General features: G+C 38.5%; 1 protein-coding gene across 1 annotated transcript; it reads left to right on the forward strand.

The window, feature by feature from the left end:
* Positions 1-1326: 1326 nt before the first annotated feature.
* On the forward strand, positions 1327-5944 carry PTX4 (pentraxin 4). Its single transcript, XM_021006555.1, has 3 exons — positions 1327-1455; positions 2262-3009; positions 5260-5944. The coding sequence occupies exons 1-3, from the start codon at positions 1327-1329 to the stop codon at positions 5898-5900; spliced, it is 1518 nt and encodes a 505-aa protein (XP_020862214.1). The 3' UTR covers positions 5901-5944.
* The last annotated feature ends 16310 nt before the right edge of the window (positions 5945-22254 follow it).

Below are 22254 nucleotides of genomic sequence, written 5' to 3' on the forward strand. Positions count from 1 at the left end.
CAATACCAGAGGATTTCATAGCATAATCAGTTACCAAGATCTGTTGATTCTACCTTTTCATCTTCCAATGTTTCCTGCTCTCTATCGCCACTGCAACCACCTTATTACAGACGTTATTATAATCACCTCAATGGCTTATTGAAAATAGCTTCCTAAGGGAAGCTTCCTAGCTTTCTTATCTCTAACTTACCCATAATTCCATTGCCAGACTATCTTCCATCTGCATATGAGGTAATACATTGATATAATACCATGGAAAGAGTACAGGGTATGGAGATAAGGAAAGTGTGGATCTTAGCTCTGACACTTATTAGCTATATGACAATAAGCATGTCATTTCTCTGAGACTCAGTGTTCTTTTCTTAAAGGTGGGGTGAATAGTAGGGCTTGCACAACTGACTTTACAGGGTTCTTTGAGGAAATATGATAGAATGGTGAGCTGTTATTTTTTATTTTTATGCATCCCTCTAGTCATGTCACTTCTTTGCTCAGAAATCTTCATTGATAAGGTCTAATAAGTAGATTTCATACTCTTTTGTCTGATATTCAAGGACCTCCATAATCTAGTAATAACCCTACCTTTCCAGCCCTGTTTCATACAATTCCCTATCACTTATGCTATAGTCTAATCAAAGTGAATTACTTTCTACCACTCTGAAAAAAAATTACTGTCTATTACCCCTTCACTTTTGTGCTTTTCCTTATGCAGAAAGCCTTCCCTCCCTTCTTACCCAGTTTTTACCTATCCTTCAAAGATTGTCTCCACTGCAATTCCAACCCCCGTAAAAATTGTACCATACCATCTGGTTTCACGGAATTAAGGAGAGAGTGGATAGTTAGGAAGCAAAGGAACTGGATAGAAACAACTTTTTTTGAATTTGTAACTTAAGAAAAGCACAGAGAGATGTGTGAATCAGTAACTCCATAGAGTAGAAAGTAGAGTGAAAACAGACATAATATGGTCACTATTAGTGCTGAAAAATCCCAAAATGACACTGAGTATGAGCTAGACAGGAGCTTATAACCAGGCTAATTATTTTCCAAGGAAAGAATTTGCCTCTGTTTTAAACTCTTCTCCTTGGGGAATGTTAGATTCTGCGGATTCCATTTCTTTGAAAGTAAATCACAGATTTCCTTTAAGGTAGCAGGAAGAATCCAACTCGTAGCCAAATTTGAGAATGAAAAGAGTAAGAAAAAGAGGCCAAAATGAGGAGGTGGGTGGAGAATGGTGTGGAGTGAGATATATAAAACAGACTCCTCTTTTGGGCTTATCCAAGTGCTACTGGAGAGACTGAAGAAATTGAACTCCCCCCTGTTTTTTTCAGAATGGGCTGCTGGGAGGCTAAATGTATGTCTCTTTTCTTGGTTCTTATAACTTTCTCTCTACAGCAGGAAGCTGATGAAGCAAGACAAAGAAAACCATTTTTTGAGAGACTCAGAAGACTAGAAGAACAGGTAAATATATATATATATATATATATATATATATATATAGTTCATTCAGAGTGAATGATTTTTTAAAATTTCCAAATATATCCTTTCTCCCTCCTATAACCAGAGAACCACTCCTTGTGACAAAAAAGAAAATAAAAAGATTCAGTAAAACTTACCAACACATTGAGCATGACAGTATGTTCCATACCCATAGTGCCTCACCTTGGTAAATAGAGGAGGTACATTTTTTTTCCTTCATCTTTTCTTCAGGCACTAGCTTGGTAATTATAATTCAGTTTCAGGTTGTTTTGTTCTTTACATTTCCATTGTTGTAGTCATTTTCTATACCATTTCCTGTATCTATTGACTTCATTTTGCATCGGTTTATGTGTCCTTCCATGCTTCTCTGAATTCTTCGTAATCGTGGTATTTCTTACGACACAACAATATTCCATTACTTTCATGTATCACAATGTGTTCAGTCATCTCTCACTTAATGAGAATCTAATCTGTTTCAGTTATTTGCTTCCATAAAAGACGTTGCTATGAATATTTTGGTGCATTTGGAACATTTCTTTCTGTCTTTGATCTCCTTGGGGTATATGCCTAGCCACAGGATCTCTCTGGGTTAAAGGATAGGGGACATTTTAGTCACTGCTTGGGTGGTACAAAACCTTAAGAACAATAGACAGCTTCATAAACTGTCCCAGGTGAAAGAAGTTTTCTTTAAAAACACAGATCATATAGGAAATTCACTGGACCATTAAACAATGTGACCCACTCTCTTGATACCATAAATATGTAAGAGTTGTGTTTGTTGTTTGCAGTTCCGGAGATTTCAAGAGGTGACCCTAATACGTCTCCAGGGGATTGCAGAAAACTATAATGTTTCCTATAACATCAACACCAGATTCCAGAACCTGACCGATGAGTATCATGCCATAGCTATGTCTGTCAATGAGTCTCAGGCAGCAGTGCAAATGGATCTGAACCTCTTGAAGGCCTGGATGAAGAAGATTCAGAGAAGATCCAGGAAGGTGGACTCTAAGCTCCTGGCCTTTGAAAGATCCTTAAATGGAGAGAGTAAGCAGAGCTCCCAGGAGAAAATGAAACAGAAGGAGCAGAGCACCCTCCTTGCCAATCTCACTGGGTCCATCAAACAGGATATTGGTACCCTTCAGAACAACCAAATCCATGTGCAGACAGAAATCGAGAAACTTCAGAATGTGATTCACGGCCAAGGGGCCAGACTGAATGCTGCAGAAGAGCAGCTAGAAAGAGTCTTGCAACATGTGGCCTTTTCTCCAAACTCAGTCACTGGTGTTCCACTCCTGCCTCAGCCTTGGAAGAAGCAGCAGCCAGGCCAGCCGCTGATCCACACCAAGCACAGGCACAGGAAGAAACTGCAGCAGGACAGGCTGGAGCTAGGAACCCAAACAGAAACCCAGAAATTGTTTCAGGATTTGAGGAGACTTCCCCTGGAAGAGGGGGAATCTGGCAGACAGACACTTCCCAATGTAGATGAGATCCTGAAGGAGCCACAGCAATCCCAGGCTTCCCAAAAGACTGGAGAAAGTAAGTAAATGTATTCATTCTCTTCTTGTCACGTATGTTAAGACATGCATCAAGGCTCAGCTCATGAGCCAACGCCTATGAGAAGCATCAACAGGGTAGACATAGCACTTAATTCCAGAAAAGGTGAAAGGGCAGAATTAAGGCAACTCGGTCCCCCCTCCTTGTTGGTTCTCTCTCCCTCCCCTTTCAATTATCATATTATATATATGTATATGTGTGTATGTATATGTAGACATGTATATGTGTGCATATATATATATATATATATATAGGTGTATGGATATATATATATACACACATATATATATATATATCAGTTATGTGTGTCATTTTTTTTAAAGTAGAATGTAAGCTCCTTGAGGACAAGGCTGTGTCTCATTTTGTCTTTGTGTCCCCATGCCTAGCAGAGTACATTGTACTTATGACATACTTGATTAGAATAAATATTGAATCAGATGCACAAATATGGCTAAAGAGGTGCCACTTAAACCATCTCCCTGATTTTGGTTCACATTTCTTACACTCACCAAGTTTCATAGATAAGCCTCCTAGTCAAGGGCAAGAGTCCTCACTCTGACAACTGGGATACTATTCTCTTTCTATACAATGCATGCCTTCTTGTTGCCCACAAAAATGCTAGTGACCAGCATTCAAAGTTGCTTCTTTGTAACCACATCCTTAAAATCAGACCCACAGTCTCCTTAGTGCTAAGTAGTATGGAACTCTTTAGCTACCCTTGCCCACAGATGCCCCCTTGTCCTCACCAGGGTTATTTCTCCATTTCTAAGTTCCTTGCTGGGCAAAAGCTAATGCAGATATCCTGAACGTGCATGTGGATGTATCTGCATTCCCTGGAATTCCTTGAGGGCTTTAGAAACAATATGGAGGTTTTGACTGTTATTTCTAAGCTCCCAAGTAATAATAGGATTCCCATGCTCTCTATTATCCCTTTCAAACAATGTAATGTGGGCAAGGTTGGAGAAGAAAATGGGAGTATGGGCACAGAGACATGTTTTCCACCAATGGCCCCTGCTCCAACATTATGTATAGTCTCAGCTGGAATGTGGACCATGCTGGCCTCCTAAGTCAGGTATCTGACCTAGTAGCCAATTGCTTCCCCTTTTCCTGTTCATCCCTCCTGGGGAAAAGTGCAATGACAGTCTATCAATCCTTCTGGTGATGCTTCCATTATGTAATTGGATCCCTGGTGCCTATGGATGTTACTTCTGCCTTCTCTTGTCAGAGTACTGGACAATTCCTGGGCAGAACAACTGAAATTTAATTCAATTTAATAAACATTTAAGATAAACAAACCTATACTGTGCAAGGTCCTGTACCAGGGATGCAAAAGTGAAAAAATAGCACAAATCCCTGATGTCAAGAAACTCACATTCTAGTAGGAGCAAAGACCTACCCATAAAATAAGCACAATATAAGTTAAAATATAATGAGAGAGGCAGCATGGCACAGAGAATAGAGCGCTGTTCCTGGAATCATGAAAAATTGGGTTCTGGTAATATCTCTAATCCGTACTAGCTGTGTGACCAGGAGCAAATCACAGTGTCCCAGCCAATGCTGTAAGACTATAAATTTACAAACAATTATCTCTGCATCACTAGAGTTAGACTTCTAAGAGCATGAAAGCATGGCTCTGGACCAAAACAAGCCAGAAAGGCAGCATGATGTAGTAAAAGGAGCCCAGGATTCAGCATTAAAGGACCTGGGTTTGAATACTGGCCCTGACAAGAACCAGCTGTGTTACCCTGGGCAAATCACTTTATGACTCGCTGTTTCCTCTATCTATGTTTAGAGTGAGGACAGAGGACTAGATGATCTTTGAGGTTCCTTCTTCCTTGGAGTCCTCCATTCCTATATCCTAAGTGCCTGGAAGAATAGAATCACGTAGGGGAAGAATCATGTCTGGCTGGGGGATCATAGAGCAACTCATGGAGAAGGTAGACCCTGAACTGTACCTTGAAAGAAGCAGCGAATTTGAACAGGGGCATTCTAGGTTCATAGATACAGAGGGAGTCTGTTTGAGGCATGGGAGATGGCATACAGAACATTAAATGAATAAGGGAGGATTACTATGAAATAAGGCTGGGAGAGTCATGTGAAATGAATTTAGACCATAAAGGGCCTTGAATGCCCAAATGTGGAAAATGGCATAATTCATGGATAATCTTTGGGAGGGGAAAGGGAGTAAACTGTACCAAGTAATGATATGATGATTCCTTTCTCTATCTCCAGTTTGCAATGTAGGGTCCATGCTTGTTTTTCCCAACACTTCTACTGAGAATGTGGTCACCTTTAGCCCAGGTTTCCTCACTGGGCTCCGGGAACTATCTATCTGTACCTGGGTCCGGACATCCTCCAGCTACCTGGGTACCCTACTTTCCTATGCCACTGAAGAAAATGACAACAAGCTGGTGCTGCATGGTAGGGACACTCTAGTCTATGGCACTATCCACTTTGTGATAGGAGACCCAGCCTTCAGGGAGCTGCCAGTGGGACTGCTTCTGGACGGCAGGTGGCACCATATGTGTGTCATATGGTCTTCCATCCGAGGGAAATACTGGTTCTATGTGGACCGGAGACTGGTGGCCATCGGCTCCAGGTTCAGGGAGGGCTATGAAATCCCTCCTGGAGGCATACTGGTGTTGGGACAGGAGCAAGATACCATGGGGGGAGGCTTTGACAGCTCTGAAGCCTTTGTGGGAAGCCTGGCAGGCCTGACCGTGTGGGACCGGGCCCTGTCACCGGGAGAGGTCTCGAGCGTTGCCACTGGAAAGGCACTGCCTAGGAACATACTCTTGACCCTGGCTAATGCCTCCTCTTTGGATGGATTTGTGAAAAGGGTATTTTGTACTTGTCTGGAGCACTGCTCATAAGATGGTCAAGCTAAAACCAGTAACTGACTGTGCCTTCCTTCATACGATAGCTTTTCTGCCTCCAATCTAATCCAGTAAGCATCTATGGTGTACCTGCTATGTGCCAAGCATGTGTTATGTACCAGGAATAAAAAGACAAAAGGAAAAACTGTCCCTACCCTCAAGGAGAATATAATGTGTATACAGACCCAACATGTAAACAGCTAAATTATATGCACGATCATTCAGAGATGAGGGAGTTTCTCCACTTTCTTCTGTGTTTAAGCCAGCACACTCATATATGTAGCTATGGACTTTGGCTACACTGATCTGGTCAACGGGGCATGTGACGACCTAGGAGAAGAGGGTAAAAGCTCTTCCCATCTTTTTTTTCCATAGGACATGACAATTCTCTAGTACAGAAAGCCAGTTCCCATCAGTGCAGGTGACATTTCCGTGATGCTAAAAATAATTACTATGGTATTGATTACCATACTTCATGGTTTGCAAATACTTTACATCCATTATGTCATTTAACTCTCAAAATAATCCAGGGAGGTAGGTACTGCAGTATCGTTATCCTCATTTTACATATGAGGAACCGAGGCTCAGAGAGAGATTAAATGACTAAGCCTAGAAGGAAGAATTTGAACACAAGTCTTTCAGATTACAATTCAGAACCACAGTATAGTTATCCCTTCTACATCTCAGGGATTAGGGGTGTGGTACCCCACTCCATCTGGAAAATCCACATAAAATTTTTTGGCCTTCCCTATGTACCATAGAAAAATTCTGAATTCTTATGGTGTTAAAAGATAAAATATATTGATATTATATAATACTATATATATATTTTATACATCTTTGAGTTTCTGAACTTTTCCTCTATCATCTGCTGGCCTTTGCATGTCATCTGTGACTTCTGCAAAACTCCAAAAAAATTCCCATTTAATTTCTTATGCCGACTCTTCATATATTGAATTTGTGATGGGGAAAGTCACAATGTGGAAGGGATAACTGTAGTTCAAACTACAATCTGAACGCTTTACCTACCACCCAGAACTATGCTGCCTCTTCAAGTACTTAGTATTAAAAAAAAAAACCACCTAGTCAATTTGTTCATTAGATAATACAGCACAATGTTGTTATAGTAGTCCTTATCACAGCCAAACCCAAAGAGCTGGTCCACAGATAGCCCCATCTCACTTAGCAGAATGTGAGCTCTATTGGGAAAAGGACTATTTTTTTTTCTTTCTATTCCTAGCCTAATACAGTATCTAGTGCATAGGCATTTGATAAATGCTTACTGGACCAAATTTAATTGTAAATAAATTTGCATTGTTCAAGAGATTTCCAAATGCTACTTGAAACTGAAGGTATTGGGTTGTCAACAGTCTTATTGGAGTTTGACTTTGGAAAAATGCTATTTGAGGGATTTCATGACAAATGGTCATTGTTCTGACATTTTCCACACAGAATGACTCTGCTATTGCCTAGAATTAATAGCTCATGGACCAATTTCATCCAGGGACAAAGGGTTTCCCTCAGTGTGATCTAGCCAAGTCCTAACTAACTATACCTGTATCAGCTTGGGAGGCCCAACATGTATTCAGTCCAAAATATCAGAAAATTCTAGAAACATGGAATGATGAAATAAATCTACCCCAGGGTAAAAGAGAGGCCTCTAGATCTGCTAATCCAGCCAAGTTTGTTCTCTACATTCCTCAATTATCTATTTTAGAATTAAAAAAAAATATATAGGCATATTGACACAATGACAGCTTTTTTTTTTCCAGGACCCTATTTTAGAGGAGGTTTTAAAAAAAAGGGAGAACTAAATCCAAACACAAATCTAAGTCAATTAGAAGAAAAAAACCTCATTTCTTTTTTCTCTTTCTTTGTTTTTCTGAAGTTTCAATGAGAGGTTTCTCTCAATAAAAATGAAAATCTTGCCTTATAACACAGGAAACTTCCAAAGAATAATGAAAAGGCAAGCCCTGAGAATCAGAAAGTGAATTAGATTGACCAAAGTGAAAATGAAAGTTTAGTGAACTGCTTCAGTGTTGCAAATAAGAAAAACTAAAAAAAGATATTAAGAAGCCCTTAGCCCTTCTGGCAGAGGGAATTAGAATCAGTGTTAGAACTGGAGGAAGAGACCTAGGAAATCATCTAAGTTTGTTCAAATAAAAACATGGAAGCAAAGCTGGTATCAGGGCCTAAGTCTCCTCACTACTTATTCTGTTATACTCAACTGTCTTCCCTTAATTAAAAGAAAGAAAGAAAGAAAAGAAAGAAAGAAGAAAGAAAAAGAAAGAAAGAAAGAAAGAGGAAGAAAGGAAGGAAAGAAAGAAAATTATTCCAGTTTTAATCACCTCATGCCAACCCCTACTCCTTACTACACACACACACACACACACACACACACACACACACACACCACACACACACACAACACACACACACACACTCTCACACACACAGAGTCCCCCTGGTCTAACACTTAGCAGTGAAGGAGGTTACATGACCTTGGGACAAATCACTTATACTTCCTGGGCCTCAGTGTGCTCATCTGTAAAATGAAAGAATTGAACTAGACTTTTAAGATCCCTTAATACTCTAGATCGGGGTGGGGAACTTGTGGCCTTGAAGCCTCAAGTTTGGCCCTTTGACTGAATCCAAACTTCACAGAACAAATCCCCTTAATAAAAGGATTCGTTCTATAATACTTGGACTCAGTCAAAAGGCCACACCCAAGGACCTAGAAGGCCATGTGTGGCCTGTAGGTTCCCCACACTTGCTCTGTACCTATGAGCCTATGACCCAGGGAAGGTCATTACCTTGCATACTTGTTTATTCTTTCATTGTTTCCTGATTAATATTTCCCTGTTAACAGGAATGCAATCGATTAACTGGTTTTATGAACCTCCCTATGTTGCTTTCATAGATAAAGGCTCATCCTCCTGTAAAAGTTAATGACTTGCCCTACTTAGCTTCCATTTGGGCCCCATTTGTTAGTGAGTCAAGATTGGAGAGAAGTATTTTAAAATTGGAAACAACTAGTGAGAACATAAGAACATGATTAAGTCCTTTAATCATCACATGACCCTGCTTCTCCCCTTCTTTCCCCAGCTTTCTCACGCTGCAGTTAACTGTGGCTTCTCAAACATTTTCATTCTCAGATTCCTCTGAAGTCTTCTAGTTCCCACATCACCCTTCCACCAAAATAAAATAACCAATAGGATTTCCATGCTGTTGAAAAGGTGAGAATAATGATAATATCTTTCCACAATAATTCAGTTAGGATAGGCATTGAAAAGAGGATGAAAAATATGACTGGGTCACTGCCCTCAAGAGCTTACAATCTGATTGAGATGTTTTCTCACACAGAACAATTAGGAAATAATATTAGACAATATGCAAATCAGTACTAAATGTATTCTCCAGGTAATAAGGGCTATTAGAGATCAGGAAAGGGAAGATCATTATCTTTGGGGCAGCTATTAGAGAAGGAAGAGGAACTTCAGATGAGCCCTGAAGTTTCTTTCCCTAGTCTAACTCATTCCTGAAATAATCTTGTTCTAGAGTGGGATTGAGGTGCTGGAGACCAGATGGATATTATTCATTGGCTGAATTACATGAGGATAAAGTAGTAGCTGAGGAGCTATAGCATTTCTTGGAGAGAACATAGTTAATAAGACATCTTTTTTTTTTTACCCATACATATATATTTTTTTGAAATATAGTTCCACAAATATAAATTCACAGAACCAGAAACATGTGCACACATATTATCCACATACGTAATACAGATTCACAAAGATAGAAATATAATACTCACCTACATAAAAAAAGAAACAGGGTAGTAGAAAACTTAGTTCCATTTTTTTTAAAGTTTTATTGTTGCCTTTCATTCTTTTAGCAGAGTCATTTTCTTTTAACCAACATGAACACCTCAATCACTGAACCTTCTCTTATAACTAAGATAAACATTTAAGCAAAGTCAACTGACACCAATGTTATCTGACAGTGTGTGCTAAGTACATATCATTCCATGTCTATAGTCTTTACCTCTACTGAGAGGAGCAAGGTATGTTTCCTTATCAGTTTTCTGGGACAATTCTTCATATATGTCGGTTTTTATGATGCAATAATATTCAATTACATTTATTTTAGTTTGGGGTTTTTTTTGCTTTTTTTGTGAGGCAATCAGGATTAAGTGACTTGTCTAGGGTCACACAGCTAGTAAGTGTCATGCATCTGAGGCCAGATTTGAACTCAGGTCCTCCTGACTCCAGGGCCAGAGCTCTATCTCAATTACATTTTTATAGTACTTTGTTTAGCCATTTCTCAGTCAAAAGGCATCCATTTTTGGTTCCATCATAGAGCAATGCTGTGAACATAAGTAAGATCAGGTCTACAAAGTGCTTTGCAAACCTTAAAGACCATATAAAGGATAGTTACTACTATTATTACTTTTGTTATATGTAATATCCTAATGAGCCATCTTAACAACACAAACAGCTATTATGCCATCTGAAGCTCTGCTCCACACTCTTCCTCCAAACTTCCCCATGACCCCAGCTTCAAGAAATACTGACAAACCAGGGTAACTAGGTGGCGCAGTGGATAGAGCACTGCCCCTGGAGTCAGGAGGACCTGAGTTCAAATCTGGCCTCAGATGCATGACACTTACTAGCTGTGTGACCCTGGGCAAGTCACTTAACCCTGATTGCCTCACCAAAAAAAAAATCTAATTTCACTGGAACAACAACTTTAAAAATACTTTCTAATTTGTAATATGTATGTATATTATCCAGACAATTCATTGTTAGTCAATAAAATTTTTTTTTTTGGTGAGGCAATTGCAGTTAAGTGACTTGCCCAGAGTCACACAGCTAGTGAAGTGTAATATGTCTGAGGCCACATTTGAACTCAGGTCCTCCTGTCTCCAGGGCCAGTGTTCTATCCATTGCACCACCTAGCTGCCCCCAATAAATATTTATTAAGCTCCTACTATATGCCAGGCACTGTGCTAAGCACTGAGTGACTCTTGTTCATGTCCTTCCATAAAATCTCCACAGGAGGTCCACTCAACATCCCGAGTGTCCATGGGCCACACTGATTTTCCATCTATCATCCTTTGCACTTGCCATGTGAACAGCCCGTCTATTCCTCCCTCCTTGCATTCTTTAATGACATCTTTTACTCTTTTCTGCATCAAAGTAATTCGTACAGTCTACTCATGCCTCTCCATTGCCCACTGTGTGAGATTAATTTCCAGTTCTTTGGAAATTGTTGTATTCCCTACCTAGCTGCCCTTAGATCAATACCAATGGAATGCTGGTATTAAAAAGATGGGCCTTTGTTTCCATGGAAAGCTTGTGAAGTCCTTAAAGGAGCTTAGCAATTTCCTGAAAGCCATCTAGTTAGTTTTCTGTCCTTTTCCTGTTCAGTTCCAGGACCAGCTTACATATTATAAGGGGATCAAAGTCTGCCATTTGAAGAACAGCCTCCAGCTGTGAGCAAGTTAGGTTGCTCCTGATACTGCGATGAAGTTAAGAGGAATCTTGGAAAGCTTCTTCTGTAATCTTTGCCTCGTCCTTATGGTTTCAATTTATACCATTGCCAATATTGGATATAAAAAAATGGCATTGAACTTCGATTTAAAGCCATTTGGCATAGTGATGCACTATTTCTCTTTGATTTTATACCTTAATACTCCCCCACCCCCGCCAAGGGATTTTATGGCATTTTTAAAAATTAAAGTGATTTTAAAACAAAACAAATTTGACTGTGGGCAAATCACTTGACCTCCCTGCATTTCAGTTTCCTCAGCCATAAAATGAGAGCTTTGGATTCCATGGCTTCTATAGTCTCTTATAGATCTAAATTTATGATCTTATTAGGGAAAAAAGAGGAACTTTGGCCTTTCCTCTCCAGATTTCAGAGTTGAACATATTAACCACTTCTCTTTTTTCTTTAAAACTAGCCAGCTCATCTATAGGGTTGAGGCAGTTTTCCCCCTGCTTTTTTCATTCATTGCTGGCAACATTTAGATATCCTCCAGTGGTTTTAGCCCTGTTCTTCCTCTTGTTGTACTTCCCTTTTTTCCTTATCGTAAACCTTTAAACTTTGGGAAAAATGGCAAGTATGGGTCATGACCTAAAAGAGGTCTCTCAGACTGCTTTAGTCATTTATCTCATTTCCAATAGACACAGAGAAAGAGATTTGTCCCAGAGTCCATTTAAGCAGCGAGACTTTGAAAGAACAGGAAGGCAGCAGACCCCCAGGGACCTCCTTGGTTCAGGAACCTTAAATTTATAAATCAGTCCAGGGATCTAATTCCCATTACAGGTAGTGTGCTATAGTTGACACCCAACATTGTATTTCAAGTCATAGGACCTGGGTTTTCATACAAATTGTGTTAGTTACCATGTGTGTGATCTTGGACAATCACATGCATTTATGATCTCTGATGTCCCTTTCAGTTCTCTATCCTATAATTTCCATTTGGAACTCTCCTTCTCTGTAGCATGTGGGCCAGTCACTTAATCTCTCAGTTCCCCAAGCTTCTACAGCTCTGTATTCTAGACAGTTGTTTGTTTGCATTAGTGAAAAGACTTTCGAGGTGAGGCTACCCAAAGGAAATCGCAGATACAGACCAAAAAATACAATGCGGTATTTATTCACCATTCATTATCTGCTTGGCTCTTAACTATAATTAATTCATTTTTCTTTGATCATTGGCTATGTATATTACCTTTACTTCCTTCTTCTTGAGAAGTATAATAGTACTTTTCCTCCAAAATACTCTTTATGTTTTTCCCTGTGTATGATATGAATATTTCCAGTTCTGACTATTAATGTACCAGTTTATTTTTGTCCTGCTCTTTATATCCTACACTTTCAAATATGCAGTAGTGTCCCTCTCAGACCATAAGCTCTCTGCTGTCAGGGACCAGACTAACATGATTCTCAGCTGAAATTTTCTTTTTGTTTCTATCAGATATTTTTGTTTGTCCATTCATTCCATTTCATTTTTCCTCTTGTTCTTCTAGTTATGCTTTTTTTTTTTTGGTGGTGGTGGGAGCAGCTGGTGGTATAGTAGGTAGAGCAGGCCATACATTATTGTTAAATGATTTGGATAATAATGATGACAGTCTTCCATCTGGATTTTTGTATGTTACATTTGCTCACACTAAGAAATTAAAGGGTGATTTATAAGAGCAGAGGGAAAAAAGTGAAAAAAAATCTCAGAGTTGGAAGGAACTTCAGTGTGCACCTACTTCAACCTGTATATAAGGAAAATGTTCATAACTTAATGCTAATGAATTCTTCCTCCAGTTGGGCTCACAGCATAACAGTTCTTTCTTGCTTTTTAGAGTTGAGGTGAAATAGACCCAGCTAATACTCATTACCAAGCAATGTTGGCTCATTTCATAGCTGTGATAGAGGTTCCTAATTTCTTTTGTGATTCTCTCTATAATAAAGGTAATAAGTAAGCTGGAATTTAAATGGGGAAATTATTTTTGTACTGTTTTAAACTTGGATTTTCATTTTGTCTATATTTTGTATTTACTTAATCTGAGTAAATGTAGCTCCCCCAATGAAATGTAAGCTCCTTGAGGATAGAAACTGTTTGGCTTTTGTTTTGCATACCCAGTGGGGCACACAATTCCTGGTGCTTAGTAGGTGCCTAATAAATGCTTATTGAGTGAATTCATGAATAAATTATGTACACTCCTCTATTCTCTTTACATATAATAAACTCCTAAAGCATGCTTTCCCATTGTCATTACTCATCTTTGCCAACTAGTAAGCTTTACAAAGATCTTATCAATATGAATTTCAAACCATTTTACCCAGACAATATTGCCTTTTATTATTTTCATTACTATTCTGGGTAATGGACTAGGGTTTATACATAGTGAATACATAATTATATCTGACACTTATTTAGTGCTTTTAAAGCATTTTATATGAATTATCTTATTTGTTGCCTGTAGATTAGAGCATCTGAATGTGATGCTCATAAAATGACTGAGTCATAATGTGAGCAAGGATAGGATCAGTCTGACAAGAAGTAGGATTTCAAGAAACTAAATATTTTTCCATTAGTATTGATGCATGAAAACAAATGTTTTTCAATCTTTATGCTTAAAGTACAAGATTACATTTCTTATCCAGATACATTAAATGTATTCTGTTTAGTACCCTTATGTATGCAAATATATCTGTTCCTTAATGCTGTGACACTTAAAATTTGTGCTTTCACTTCTCGCTTGAAAACAACAGCCAATATATTTAATTGATTGGCTCATCAATTAAAATCTAGAGGGGGTTGTAATCTGAGTGAGAAAAGAGAGGACTGTGCCCTTGCCTATGAAATAAGAAAGCCTGTTGGAGTATTGAAATATCTACTTGATCAAATACACATTTGAAGTGAGACTCTAATAAGGGATTAGTAAGCTAGATGATGGAGCAGGCACATATAGGGGCCAAATATTGTGCCATTGGTTGGGACAAAAAATGTTTAAACGGCTGTGCCCTTGCCTACGAAATTTTTAAAAAGTCTGTTGGAATATTGAAATATTTATTTGATTAATAAACATTTGAAGTGAAACTGCAATGGGGGGTTAGTAGGCTAGATGATGGAGTAGGCACATAGGGGAGCTAAATAGTGTGCCACTGGTTGGAACAAACAACATGTAAATTTTAAAGCTGATTTATTATAAATAATATTGACTATCAATATAATCTATTAAACTTACTTTATAATTGGTTACATTTAAATAAGTGAAATTCACCTCATAAAATGGCATTATAGCTTAAATTCCTTCTGTTTCTATCAGGTATTTTTGTTTGTCCATTTAATTTCATGTTCCTCTTGTTCTTTTAGTTACGCTTTTTGTTTTTTCTTCAGCTGGTTGTGTAGTAGATAGAGCACTAGGCCTGGAGTCAGGAAGACCTGAATTCAAATCTAACCCCAGACAGTCAGTGGCTATATGACCCTGGGCATATCACTGTATTATTTCCTAAATGTCTTTCCAGAGTCCAACATATTCTTGATACTTGACAATATTAGTTGCTATATTGTAATTCATTATGTTGATTACCATAATTTATTTAACCTTTCTCCTTATTATTGGACATTTAGGATTCCACAAAACTTTTTTTATAATCTTTGTCACTCATCCAATGTTTGGATGAAGATTTACTTTCCCCTTTGGGAATGTGAAATGAGAAACCTATTAACATTTTTCTCACAAGAAAAGAGTTTTGAATTGATAGCATTCAGAAAAGCAAGCTAGAGTGGCCGCAGTGAAGAGAATGCTGGCACTGGGGGCAGGAAGACTAATCTTCTTGAGTTCAAATCTGGCCTCTGACACAAGTTTCATGATCCTGGGCAAGTCACTTAATTTTGTTTGCCTCAGTTTCTTCATCTGTAAAATGAGCCGGAGAAGGAAATGGCAAACCATTCCAGTATCTCTGCCAAGAAAACCTCAAATGGGGTCACAAAAAGTTGGACATAACGAAAACAATTGAACATTCAGAAAAGCAAAGAGCCATTTACAGTCAGCCCTGTAAACTTGGAGTGCTGGACATATGCTCATCAGTTATGAAACAATATCGCCTTTCTGTGTTTTATAGGCAGAAGGTCACTATTTCATACCCCTCCTCTTTCATCAGACAGGCTTAATGTTTCTCTACAGATACATATTTGTCATCACTGCTCTTGGACCTTACTGAGCTCCTCCTCTTCTGCATGGTTTCACTCAACTAGTTGCAAAAGTGTTTCTGGATTTTTCAGCTAGCTAACTAAAGATATTTTCAGTGACAAATTCATCCCCTCAGCTCTTTACAGTAATGAGAGTGAGGTAAAGTTAAACACTGCTCTTTCATTGTTTCTTTACAGTTTTTCAAACTGTGGGGCCCACCTCCCCCTCAGTGGGAAATGTAAGATCTTGTGAGGGAGCATGGTGTGAAGCAATGACCAAAATTATTGGATATTTTTGAGTACAGCTCCTGTATAAATACACCCACTTAAAAAAAATGAAATCAAGGTCAACAAAAGCAAGATTAATAGCTAGCATTTTGGATAGACAGATAGATAGATAGATAGATAGATAGATAGATAGATAGATAGATAGATAGATAGATAGATAGAGGGCACAGGGTGAGTCCAAGATGAAGGGGTGATATCTAAAAAATAAAATTAAGGGGTGAGAGAGGATTTTACTGGGAGGAGAAAGGAAGAGGTAGAATGGGGTAAATTATCTCACATAAAATAGACAAGAAAAAGCTTTTACAGTGGAGGGGAAGTGGGGGAAGGGGAGAGGGAATGAGTGAATCTTATTCTCATCGGATTTGACTTAAGGAGGGAGTAACATACACACTCAATTGGGTATGGAAATCTATCTTACCCTACAGGAAAATAGGGGAGGAAGACTTGGGGAAGGAGAGGAGAAAAGTTTAAAACTCAAAAGCTTATGGAAGTGATTGTTGATAAATCAAAATAAATTAACAAAAATAGGGGGGAAGGGGATAAGAGAGGAGGGGATGATAGAAGACAGGGCAGTTTGGAGGAGGGGCTAATCAGAAGCAAACACTTCTGAGGAGGGACAGGGTCAGAAGAGAGAATAGAATAAACGGGGGGGGTTGGGGAGTATGACAGGATGAAGGAAAATATAGTTAGTTTTTCACAACATGACTACTATGAAAGTGTTTTGCATAACTACACATGTATAACCTGTATCGAGTTGCTTGGGAGGAAGGAAGAGAATTTGGAGCCCACAGTTTTAAAAACAAATGTTAAAAATTGTTTTTACATGCAGCTGGGAAATAAGATATACAGGCAATGGGGTATAGAAATCTATTCTGCCCTACAGGAAAATAGAAGGGGAAGGGGATAAGAGAAAGGGGGGGGTGATAGAAGGGAGGGCAAATTAGGGGAAAGGGTATTCAGAATGCACACTGTCTTGGGGGGGCAGGGGTGAGAAAGAGAGAAAATTTAGAACTCAAAATCTTGTGGAAATGAATATTGAAAACTAAAAATAAATAAATTAATAGCTAGCATTTCTATAGTGCCAACTGTGTGCCAAGTACTATGCTAAGTGATTTATAAATATTATCCCATTTGATCCTTACAGCAATCCTGGAAGGTGGGTGTTATTTTTATCCTTATTTTACAGTTGAGGAAACCAAGGCAGTTAAATGACTTGCTTAAGGTCACACAGCTTGTAAATATCTCAGTCTGGATTTGAACTCAGGTCTTTGGGCTGCCTTGTTGCCCCAACAGAATAGCACTTACTTTAATGAGGTCAAATTTGAGTCAGTGTCAATTGATGTATCAATTGGCTAGGGCAACTAGGTGATACAAACAACAGTGAATAAAGCACTGGGCCTGGGGTCAGGAAGACTCATCTTCATGAGTTCAGATCCATTCTTAGACACTAACTAGCTGTGTGACCCTGAGCAAGTCCTTAACCCTATTTGCCTCAGTTTCCTCATCTGTAAAATGAGCTGGAGAAGGAAATGACAAACCATACCAGTATCTTTGCCAAGAAAACCCCAAATAGATTCACTAAGAGTCAGACACAACTGCAAAAAGACGGAACTACGTCAATCGGTAGAGGCTCATTACGCAGATGGGCCTGCTGCTACATTTGAATATGAGGTAGGTAATAGAATAATTTTTGTATGAAATGTGAAATATCATAACATCTCTTGTATCTGTCAGTTACTCATTTGTTAAATGAAATATAGTAAACTTATTTCCCCCAAAATTTCAACTTTAAAAATGACAATAACTTGAGAATGGTTATAGATCATCCGTTGAAACTTTCAACAATTAAACTTAAATGGTATTGTTTTATGGTATAGTGATGAAAGGTGCCCCCTGAAGGAATGGGGCACCTCCCAAGGAATTGCACTCAGGTGTTCTGGCTCAGTGATGAAGGACTTTTACTGTGGAATACTATAGCAGCTTCTTTTAAAATTTTAAAATTATAATAAATTTCTAATTTTATTTGAATAAAATATGTGCTCAGAAAGTTATTTGAAAAGACTTTTATGAAAAAGAGGCACGCTAATTTTTAATAGAAAAGATTAGCATTGCTGCATGAGGTTTTGTAATTATAGCTTTAGTGAGAACTTATTCCAAGGACCACACAGAGAAGATGAAACTTAATAACTTAAGACCTTATTAGCTAGATCTCAATCAGAAAGTATTAACAGAAACTATTAGAGAAAATGGGCTGTAGAAATATATTAAAAAAACATTTTTTTAGTTTCTTTAAAAATAAAAAAAATATTCCAGTTCAAAACCCTTTATAGATCCCCCCCCCCTTAGGAAAATGGGTAGAGCAAAAACTAAGGCCTTTCTTGGGGAATTGAATTAATGACAAATACTAAACTTAACTCTTGTGTAGGTAAGAACATCACCTCCCTACCACTCTGAAGTAATTGGCACTTTGATGCATCTGCAGCAGTAGCCTCTGTTGCATTCAGAGTTAGGATACTGACCACGGGAAGGAACTCTGTTCAATCCTTAAGGGGAGTGGTCTAGGAAGGAAGTGAGTGGTAGCTTCCGGAATGTTAATCCCAAATTGTATCTTAACATATTATAATCTTTTCCTTATTGAAGATTCCTATAAATATTACCTCAAATTGCCTTGGGGAAGAAATTCATGTTAGAGGATATAGAGACTATGCCAGTTTGGACATCTCCCTCTCTCCAAGCTAGAAATGGTTTGGATGTAGAAAAAGGTTAAATTAGATAAAATTGTTTCAGGCAGACAGGCCAAAATTGCAAAGTACGTTATTAGTATTAATATTTTTTTTCTATTCTTATGTTACTTGAATCTCTATAATCCTGAAAATGGGCAGCTAAGTGGTGTAGTGGCTAGAACACTGAGCTTGGAATAAGGAAGATTTATCTTCCTGAGTTCAAATCTGGCCTCAGACACTAGTTGTGTGACCCTAGGCAAGTCACTTAGTCCTGCTTGCCTCAGTTTCCTCATCTGTAAAATGAGCTGGAGAAGGAAATGGCAAGCCACTGCAGTATCTCTGCCAAGAAAGTCCCAAATTGGGTCATGAAGAATTAGACATGACTGAAAAACAACTGAACTGAAGACAAGACCCAAAAAATAACATTCACACACTGAGGAATCCTCAACCATCCTAACATAATTTTCTTGAATTTTACCATCTATTTCAAAGGAGGCAAAGACCTTCTTCAAAGAAGACCTGAATAAAAAGACTTATTGTTCACACCATCACTCTGAATTTCTGGACCTATCTTTTTGGAAATATAAACAGATCATCCATTTCCAAGGAGTAACTTTCACTGAGGGGAAGGGGCAAAGTCATGAATTCAATTCAACAAACATTTTATTAATTGCCTACTGTGTACTAAGCTGTAAGGCTACACAGACCAAAATGAAACAGTGTCTATCTTCAATGAGCTTACATTCTACCAAAGGGAAGCACGTACAAGGATAAGTAAAGGTGAAATACATAGAGTCATTTTTTGAGGAGGCTGGGAAAAAGAGCTAACATCTGGGAATCAGGAAAGGCCCTCTCTAGGAGGTGACACTTAGACTGAGTTTTGAAGGAAGTTCAAATTCCAAGGGACCGAAGAGAGAGGGTAGAATGTTCCACTTATGATGGACAGCGTCAGTTCCAAACTATTATATTCTCTTGGATTTGCAATATTGCTCAATAGATGAAGCTTAGAAGAAATTCACAACTGAATTAGACATCTCATGAGCATGACAGAGTTAGATTTTGTACATTGCTCTTCCTAGAAACCGGCCTTGGTGTTGGAATCTTGGTACGTAAACAGCCTCTCCAAAAGCATTTACTGATTGACTTTCTGTATTCCAAAACAAATTTTTGCTATTCCTACTACCATAGAATATGCCAGCCTTTCCAAATAGTCATTTGAACTCAGCATACAGTTAATGAAGTTTTTTATTTTTAACTAAAAGCAGAACAATGCTTATGAGATCTTTTATTTATTCTACCTTGGAATATTGGCTTTCAGTTCTTGGTTCTTTTGTTTGTCGCCCTAAATGCTTGGCAAGTATTTTAAATCAAAACCCAGAAGAAAAGAATTCATATTTCTGAGAGTCCATAGAGCATATTTGTGACCTCAGTTTAAAAATGACTCCCTAAAAATGACAAATGCTGGAGGGGATATGGAAAAATTGGGACATTAATGTACTGCTGGTAGAGTGAACTGGTCCAACCATTCTGGAGAACAATTTGAAACTATGCCCAAATAGCTATAAAACTGTGCATACCCTTTGATCTAGCAATACCACTATTAGGTCTGTATCCCAAAGAGAACAAAGAGAAAGGAAAAGGACCTATTTGTACAAAAATATCTATAGCAGCTCTTTTTTTGGGCAGGGGCAAAGAATGGGAAATTGGGGCAGCTAAGTGGTGCAATAAGACTTGATAATCAGGGCAGCTAGGTGGCACAGTGGATAGAGCACCAGCCCTGAATTCAGGAAGACCTGAGTTCAAATCCAGCCTCATACATTTGACACTTATTAGCTGTGTGATCCTGGGCAAGTCGCTTAACTCTAATTGCCTTGCCAAAAAAAAAAAAAAGAATAGGAAATTGAAGGGATGCCCATCAATGCCAATCAATGGCTAAACAAGTTATGGTATATGATTGTGATAGAAAACTATGATGCTATAAGAAATGATGAGCAGGACGGTTTCAGAAAAACCTGGAAAGACTTATATAAACTGATGAAAAGTGAAGTGAGCAGAACTGGGATAATGTTTTACACAATAACAATATTGTAATGATAATCTGCTGTGAAATACTTAGCTACTCTGATCAACACAACGATCAAGAGAATTCTGAAGGAACTGTGATGAAAAATGCCATGCACCTCCAGAACTGATGAACTGTGAGGGTAGATTGAAGCATAATTTTTTCACTTTATTTTTCTTGCTCTTCTTTTTGCAACATAGCTAATATGGAAATGTTTTGCATGGTTTCACATATATTATTGATATCACATTGTTCAATGTGTGGGGGAGGGATAGAAGGGAGGGAGAGAATTTGGAACTCAAGATTTTAGAAAGTAAATGTTAAAAATAAATAATAATTTTTTTTAAAAAATGCCTCCCTGTTCATTAATTTAGCAAGTACTTATTGAGCCCCTACTATGCGCTAGGTGGTGAAGGAGATAGAAAACACATGGTTTCTACCTTGTAGGATCTTGCAGTCTAGTGACAAAAACAAGATATATTTTGTATGAATAATAATAGCTGGCATTTTAAATAGCACTTTGAGTTCTCACAAAGCACTTTACATACATTAATTTCATTTAATCATACACAATAATGCAAGATTGTATATAGTTAAATGGTGTAGTTACTTCTGAAAGGCTTTGGTAGAATAGAGAGCTGACCTCTGAATCAGGAAAAGATAGCTTCAGTGCTTCAGTGCTGACCCTGATGTATAATGGCCTACTGACTCTGGGAGAGTCACTTCACTTTCCTAGTGCCCCCAGGAACTCTGTAAGACTCTTAAGTTTCAGAGAAGGTATCTGTAATAAAGGTGAATTTTAATGTGTGCAAGGAGGATTTTGTTGCTCTTTTTAGATAATAATTCCAGGATCCTAGATAATATTTCCCATGAATTATGGTTGAAAACATCACCACCACGCTTGCTCAGTGAGCTATAGGGGTGACATAATATATGCCTGTGCTGTGCTAGGTCGTGACAATATTGCTAAAATTAACCTGTGAGGCTATTGTTGGCAATGTGCCTTCTTTGTCTGTCTCCCTATAAAGCAAGTGGGTACTGGTCAGTGAGTGGGAAATCCGTTTTAGGATTTGGGTAATGTGTAGAGGAATACGTGACCTGTCTTGATTGGCCCCCATCAAGGCTTGGGAGGAATCTGTATTTGCCTCAATCAGTCTCCATTGAGGCTTAGGGTATGAGGAGTTATTCTCCTATTCTTGCCTGCACCTGTGAGAAGCATGATTAGGGAATGCTGTAGGAGTTGGTGCTCCCATTATCAGCAACTCCTTTTGAGAAGACTAGATTAGAATAAAGTAAACTTACTTAACCCCCCTGAAGCTGTTTTCCTGTCTGACCAGATCAAAAGCAAACCTGTGCTAGAACATCTGTTAGTGTTAGGAGCCCTTCTGTGTTCTCCTGCCCAGCAAATGGTGTTATCTGTGTATTTACCTGAGAAACAGTATCCATCTACATTGGTCCCTATATAGGGAATCCCTACGCTAAATGAAATCATGGTACTGTTCAAAAAAAATCTATGTGTACATATACAGCAAGGGTTGCAGCCCATGGAACACAAGAGGAATGGGCCTATGGGGGCCATCCTAG

Source organism: Phascolarctos cinereus, unplaced genomic scaffold (assembly GCF_003287225.1).
Source record: "Phascolarctos cinereus isolate Bilbo 61053 unplaced genomic scaffold, phaCin_HiC Scaffold_4;HRSCAF=312, whole genome shotgun sequence".
NCBI classification, from domain to species: Eukaryota; Metazoa; Chordata; class Mammalia; order Diprotodontia; family Phascolarctidae; genus Phascolarctos; species Phascolarctos cinereus.

What these genes read in the sequence shown, in the direction of transcription:
- PTX4 (XM_021006555.1), top strand. Translation starts at nt 1,327, where the DNA reads ATGGGCTGCTGGGAGGCTAAATGTATGTCTCTTTTCTTGGTTCTTATA. An exon ending in TCAGAAGACTAGAAGAACAG is followed by an intron (nt 1,456 to 2,261) that starts GTAAATATATAT and finishes TGTTGTTTGCAG; the next exon opens with TTCCGGAGATTTCAAGAGGT. An exon ending in TTCCCAAAAGACTGGAGAAA is followed by an intron (nt 3,010 to 5,259) that starts GTAAGTAAATGT and finishes CTCTATCTCCAG; the next exon opens with TTTGCAATGTAGGGTCCATG.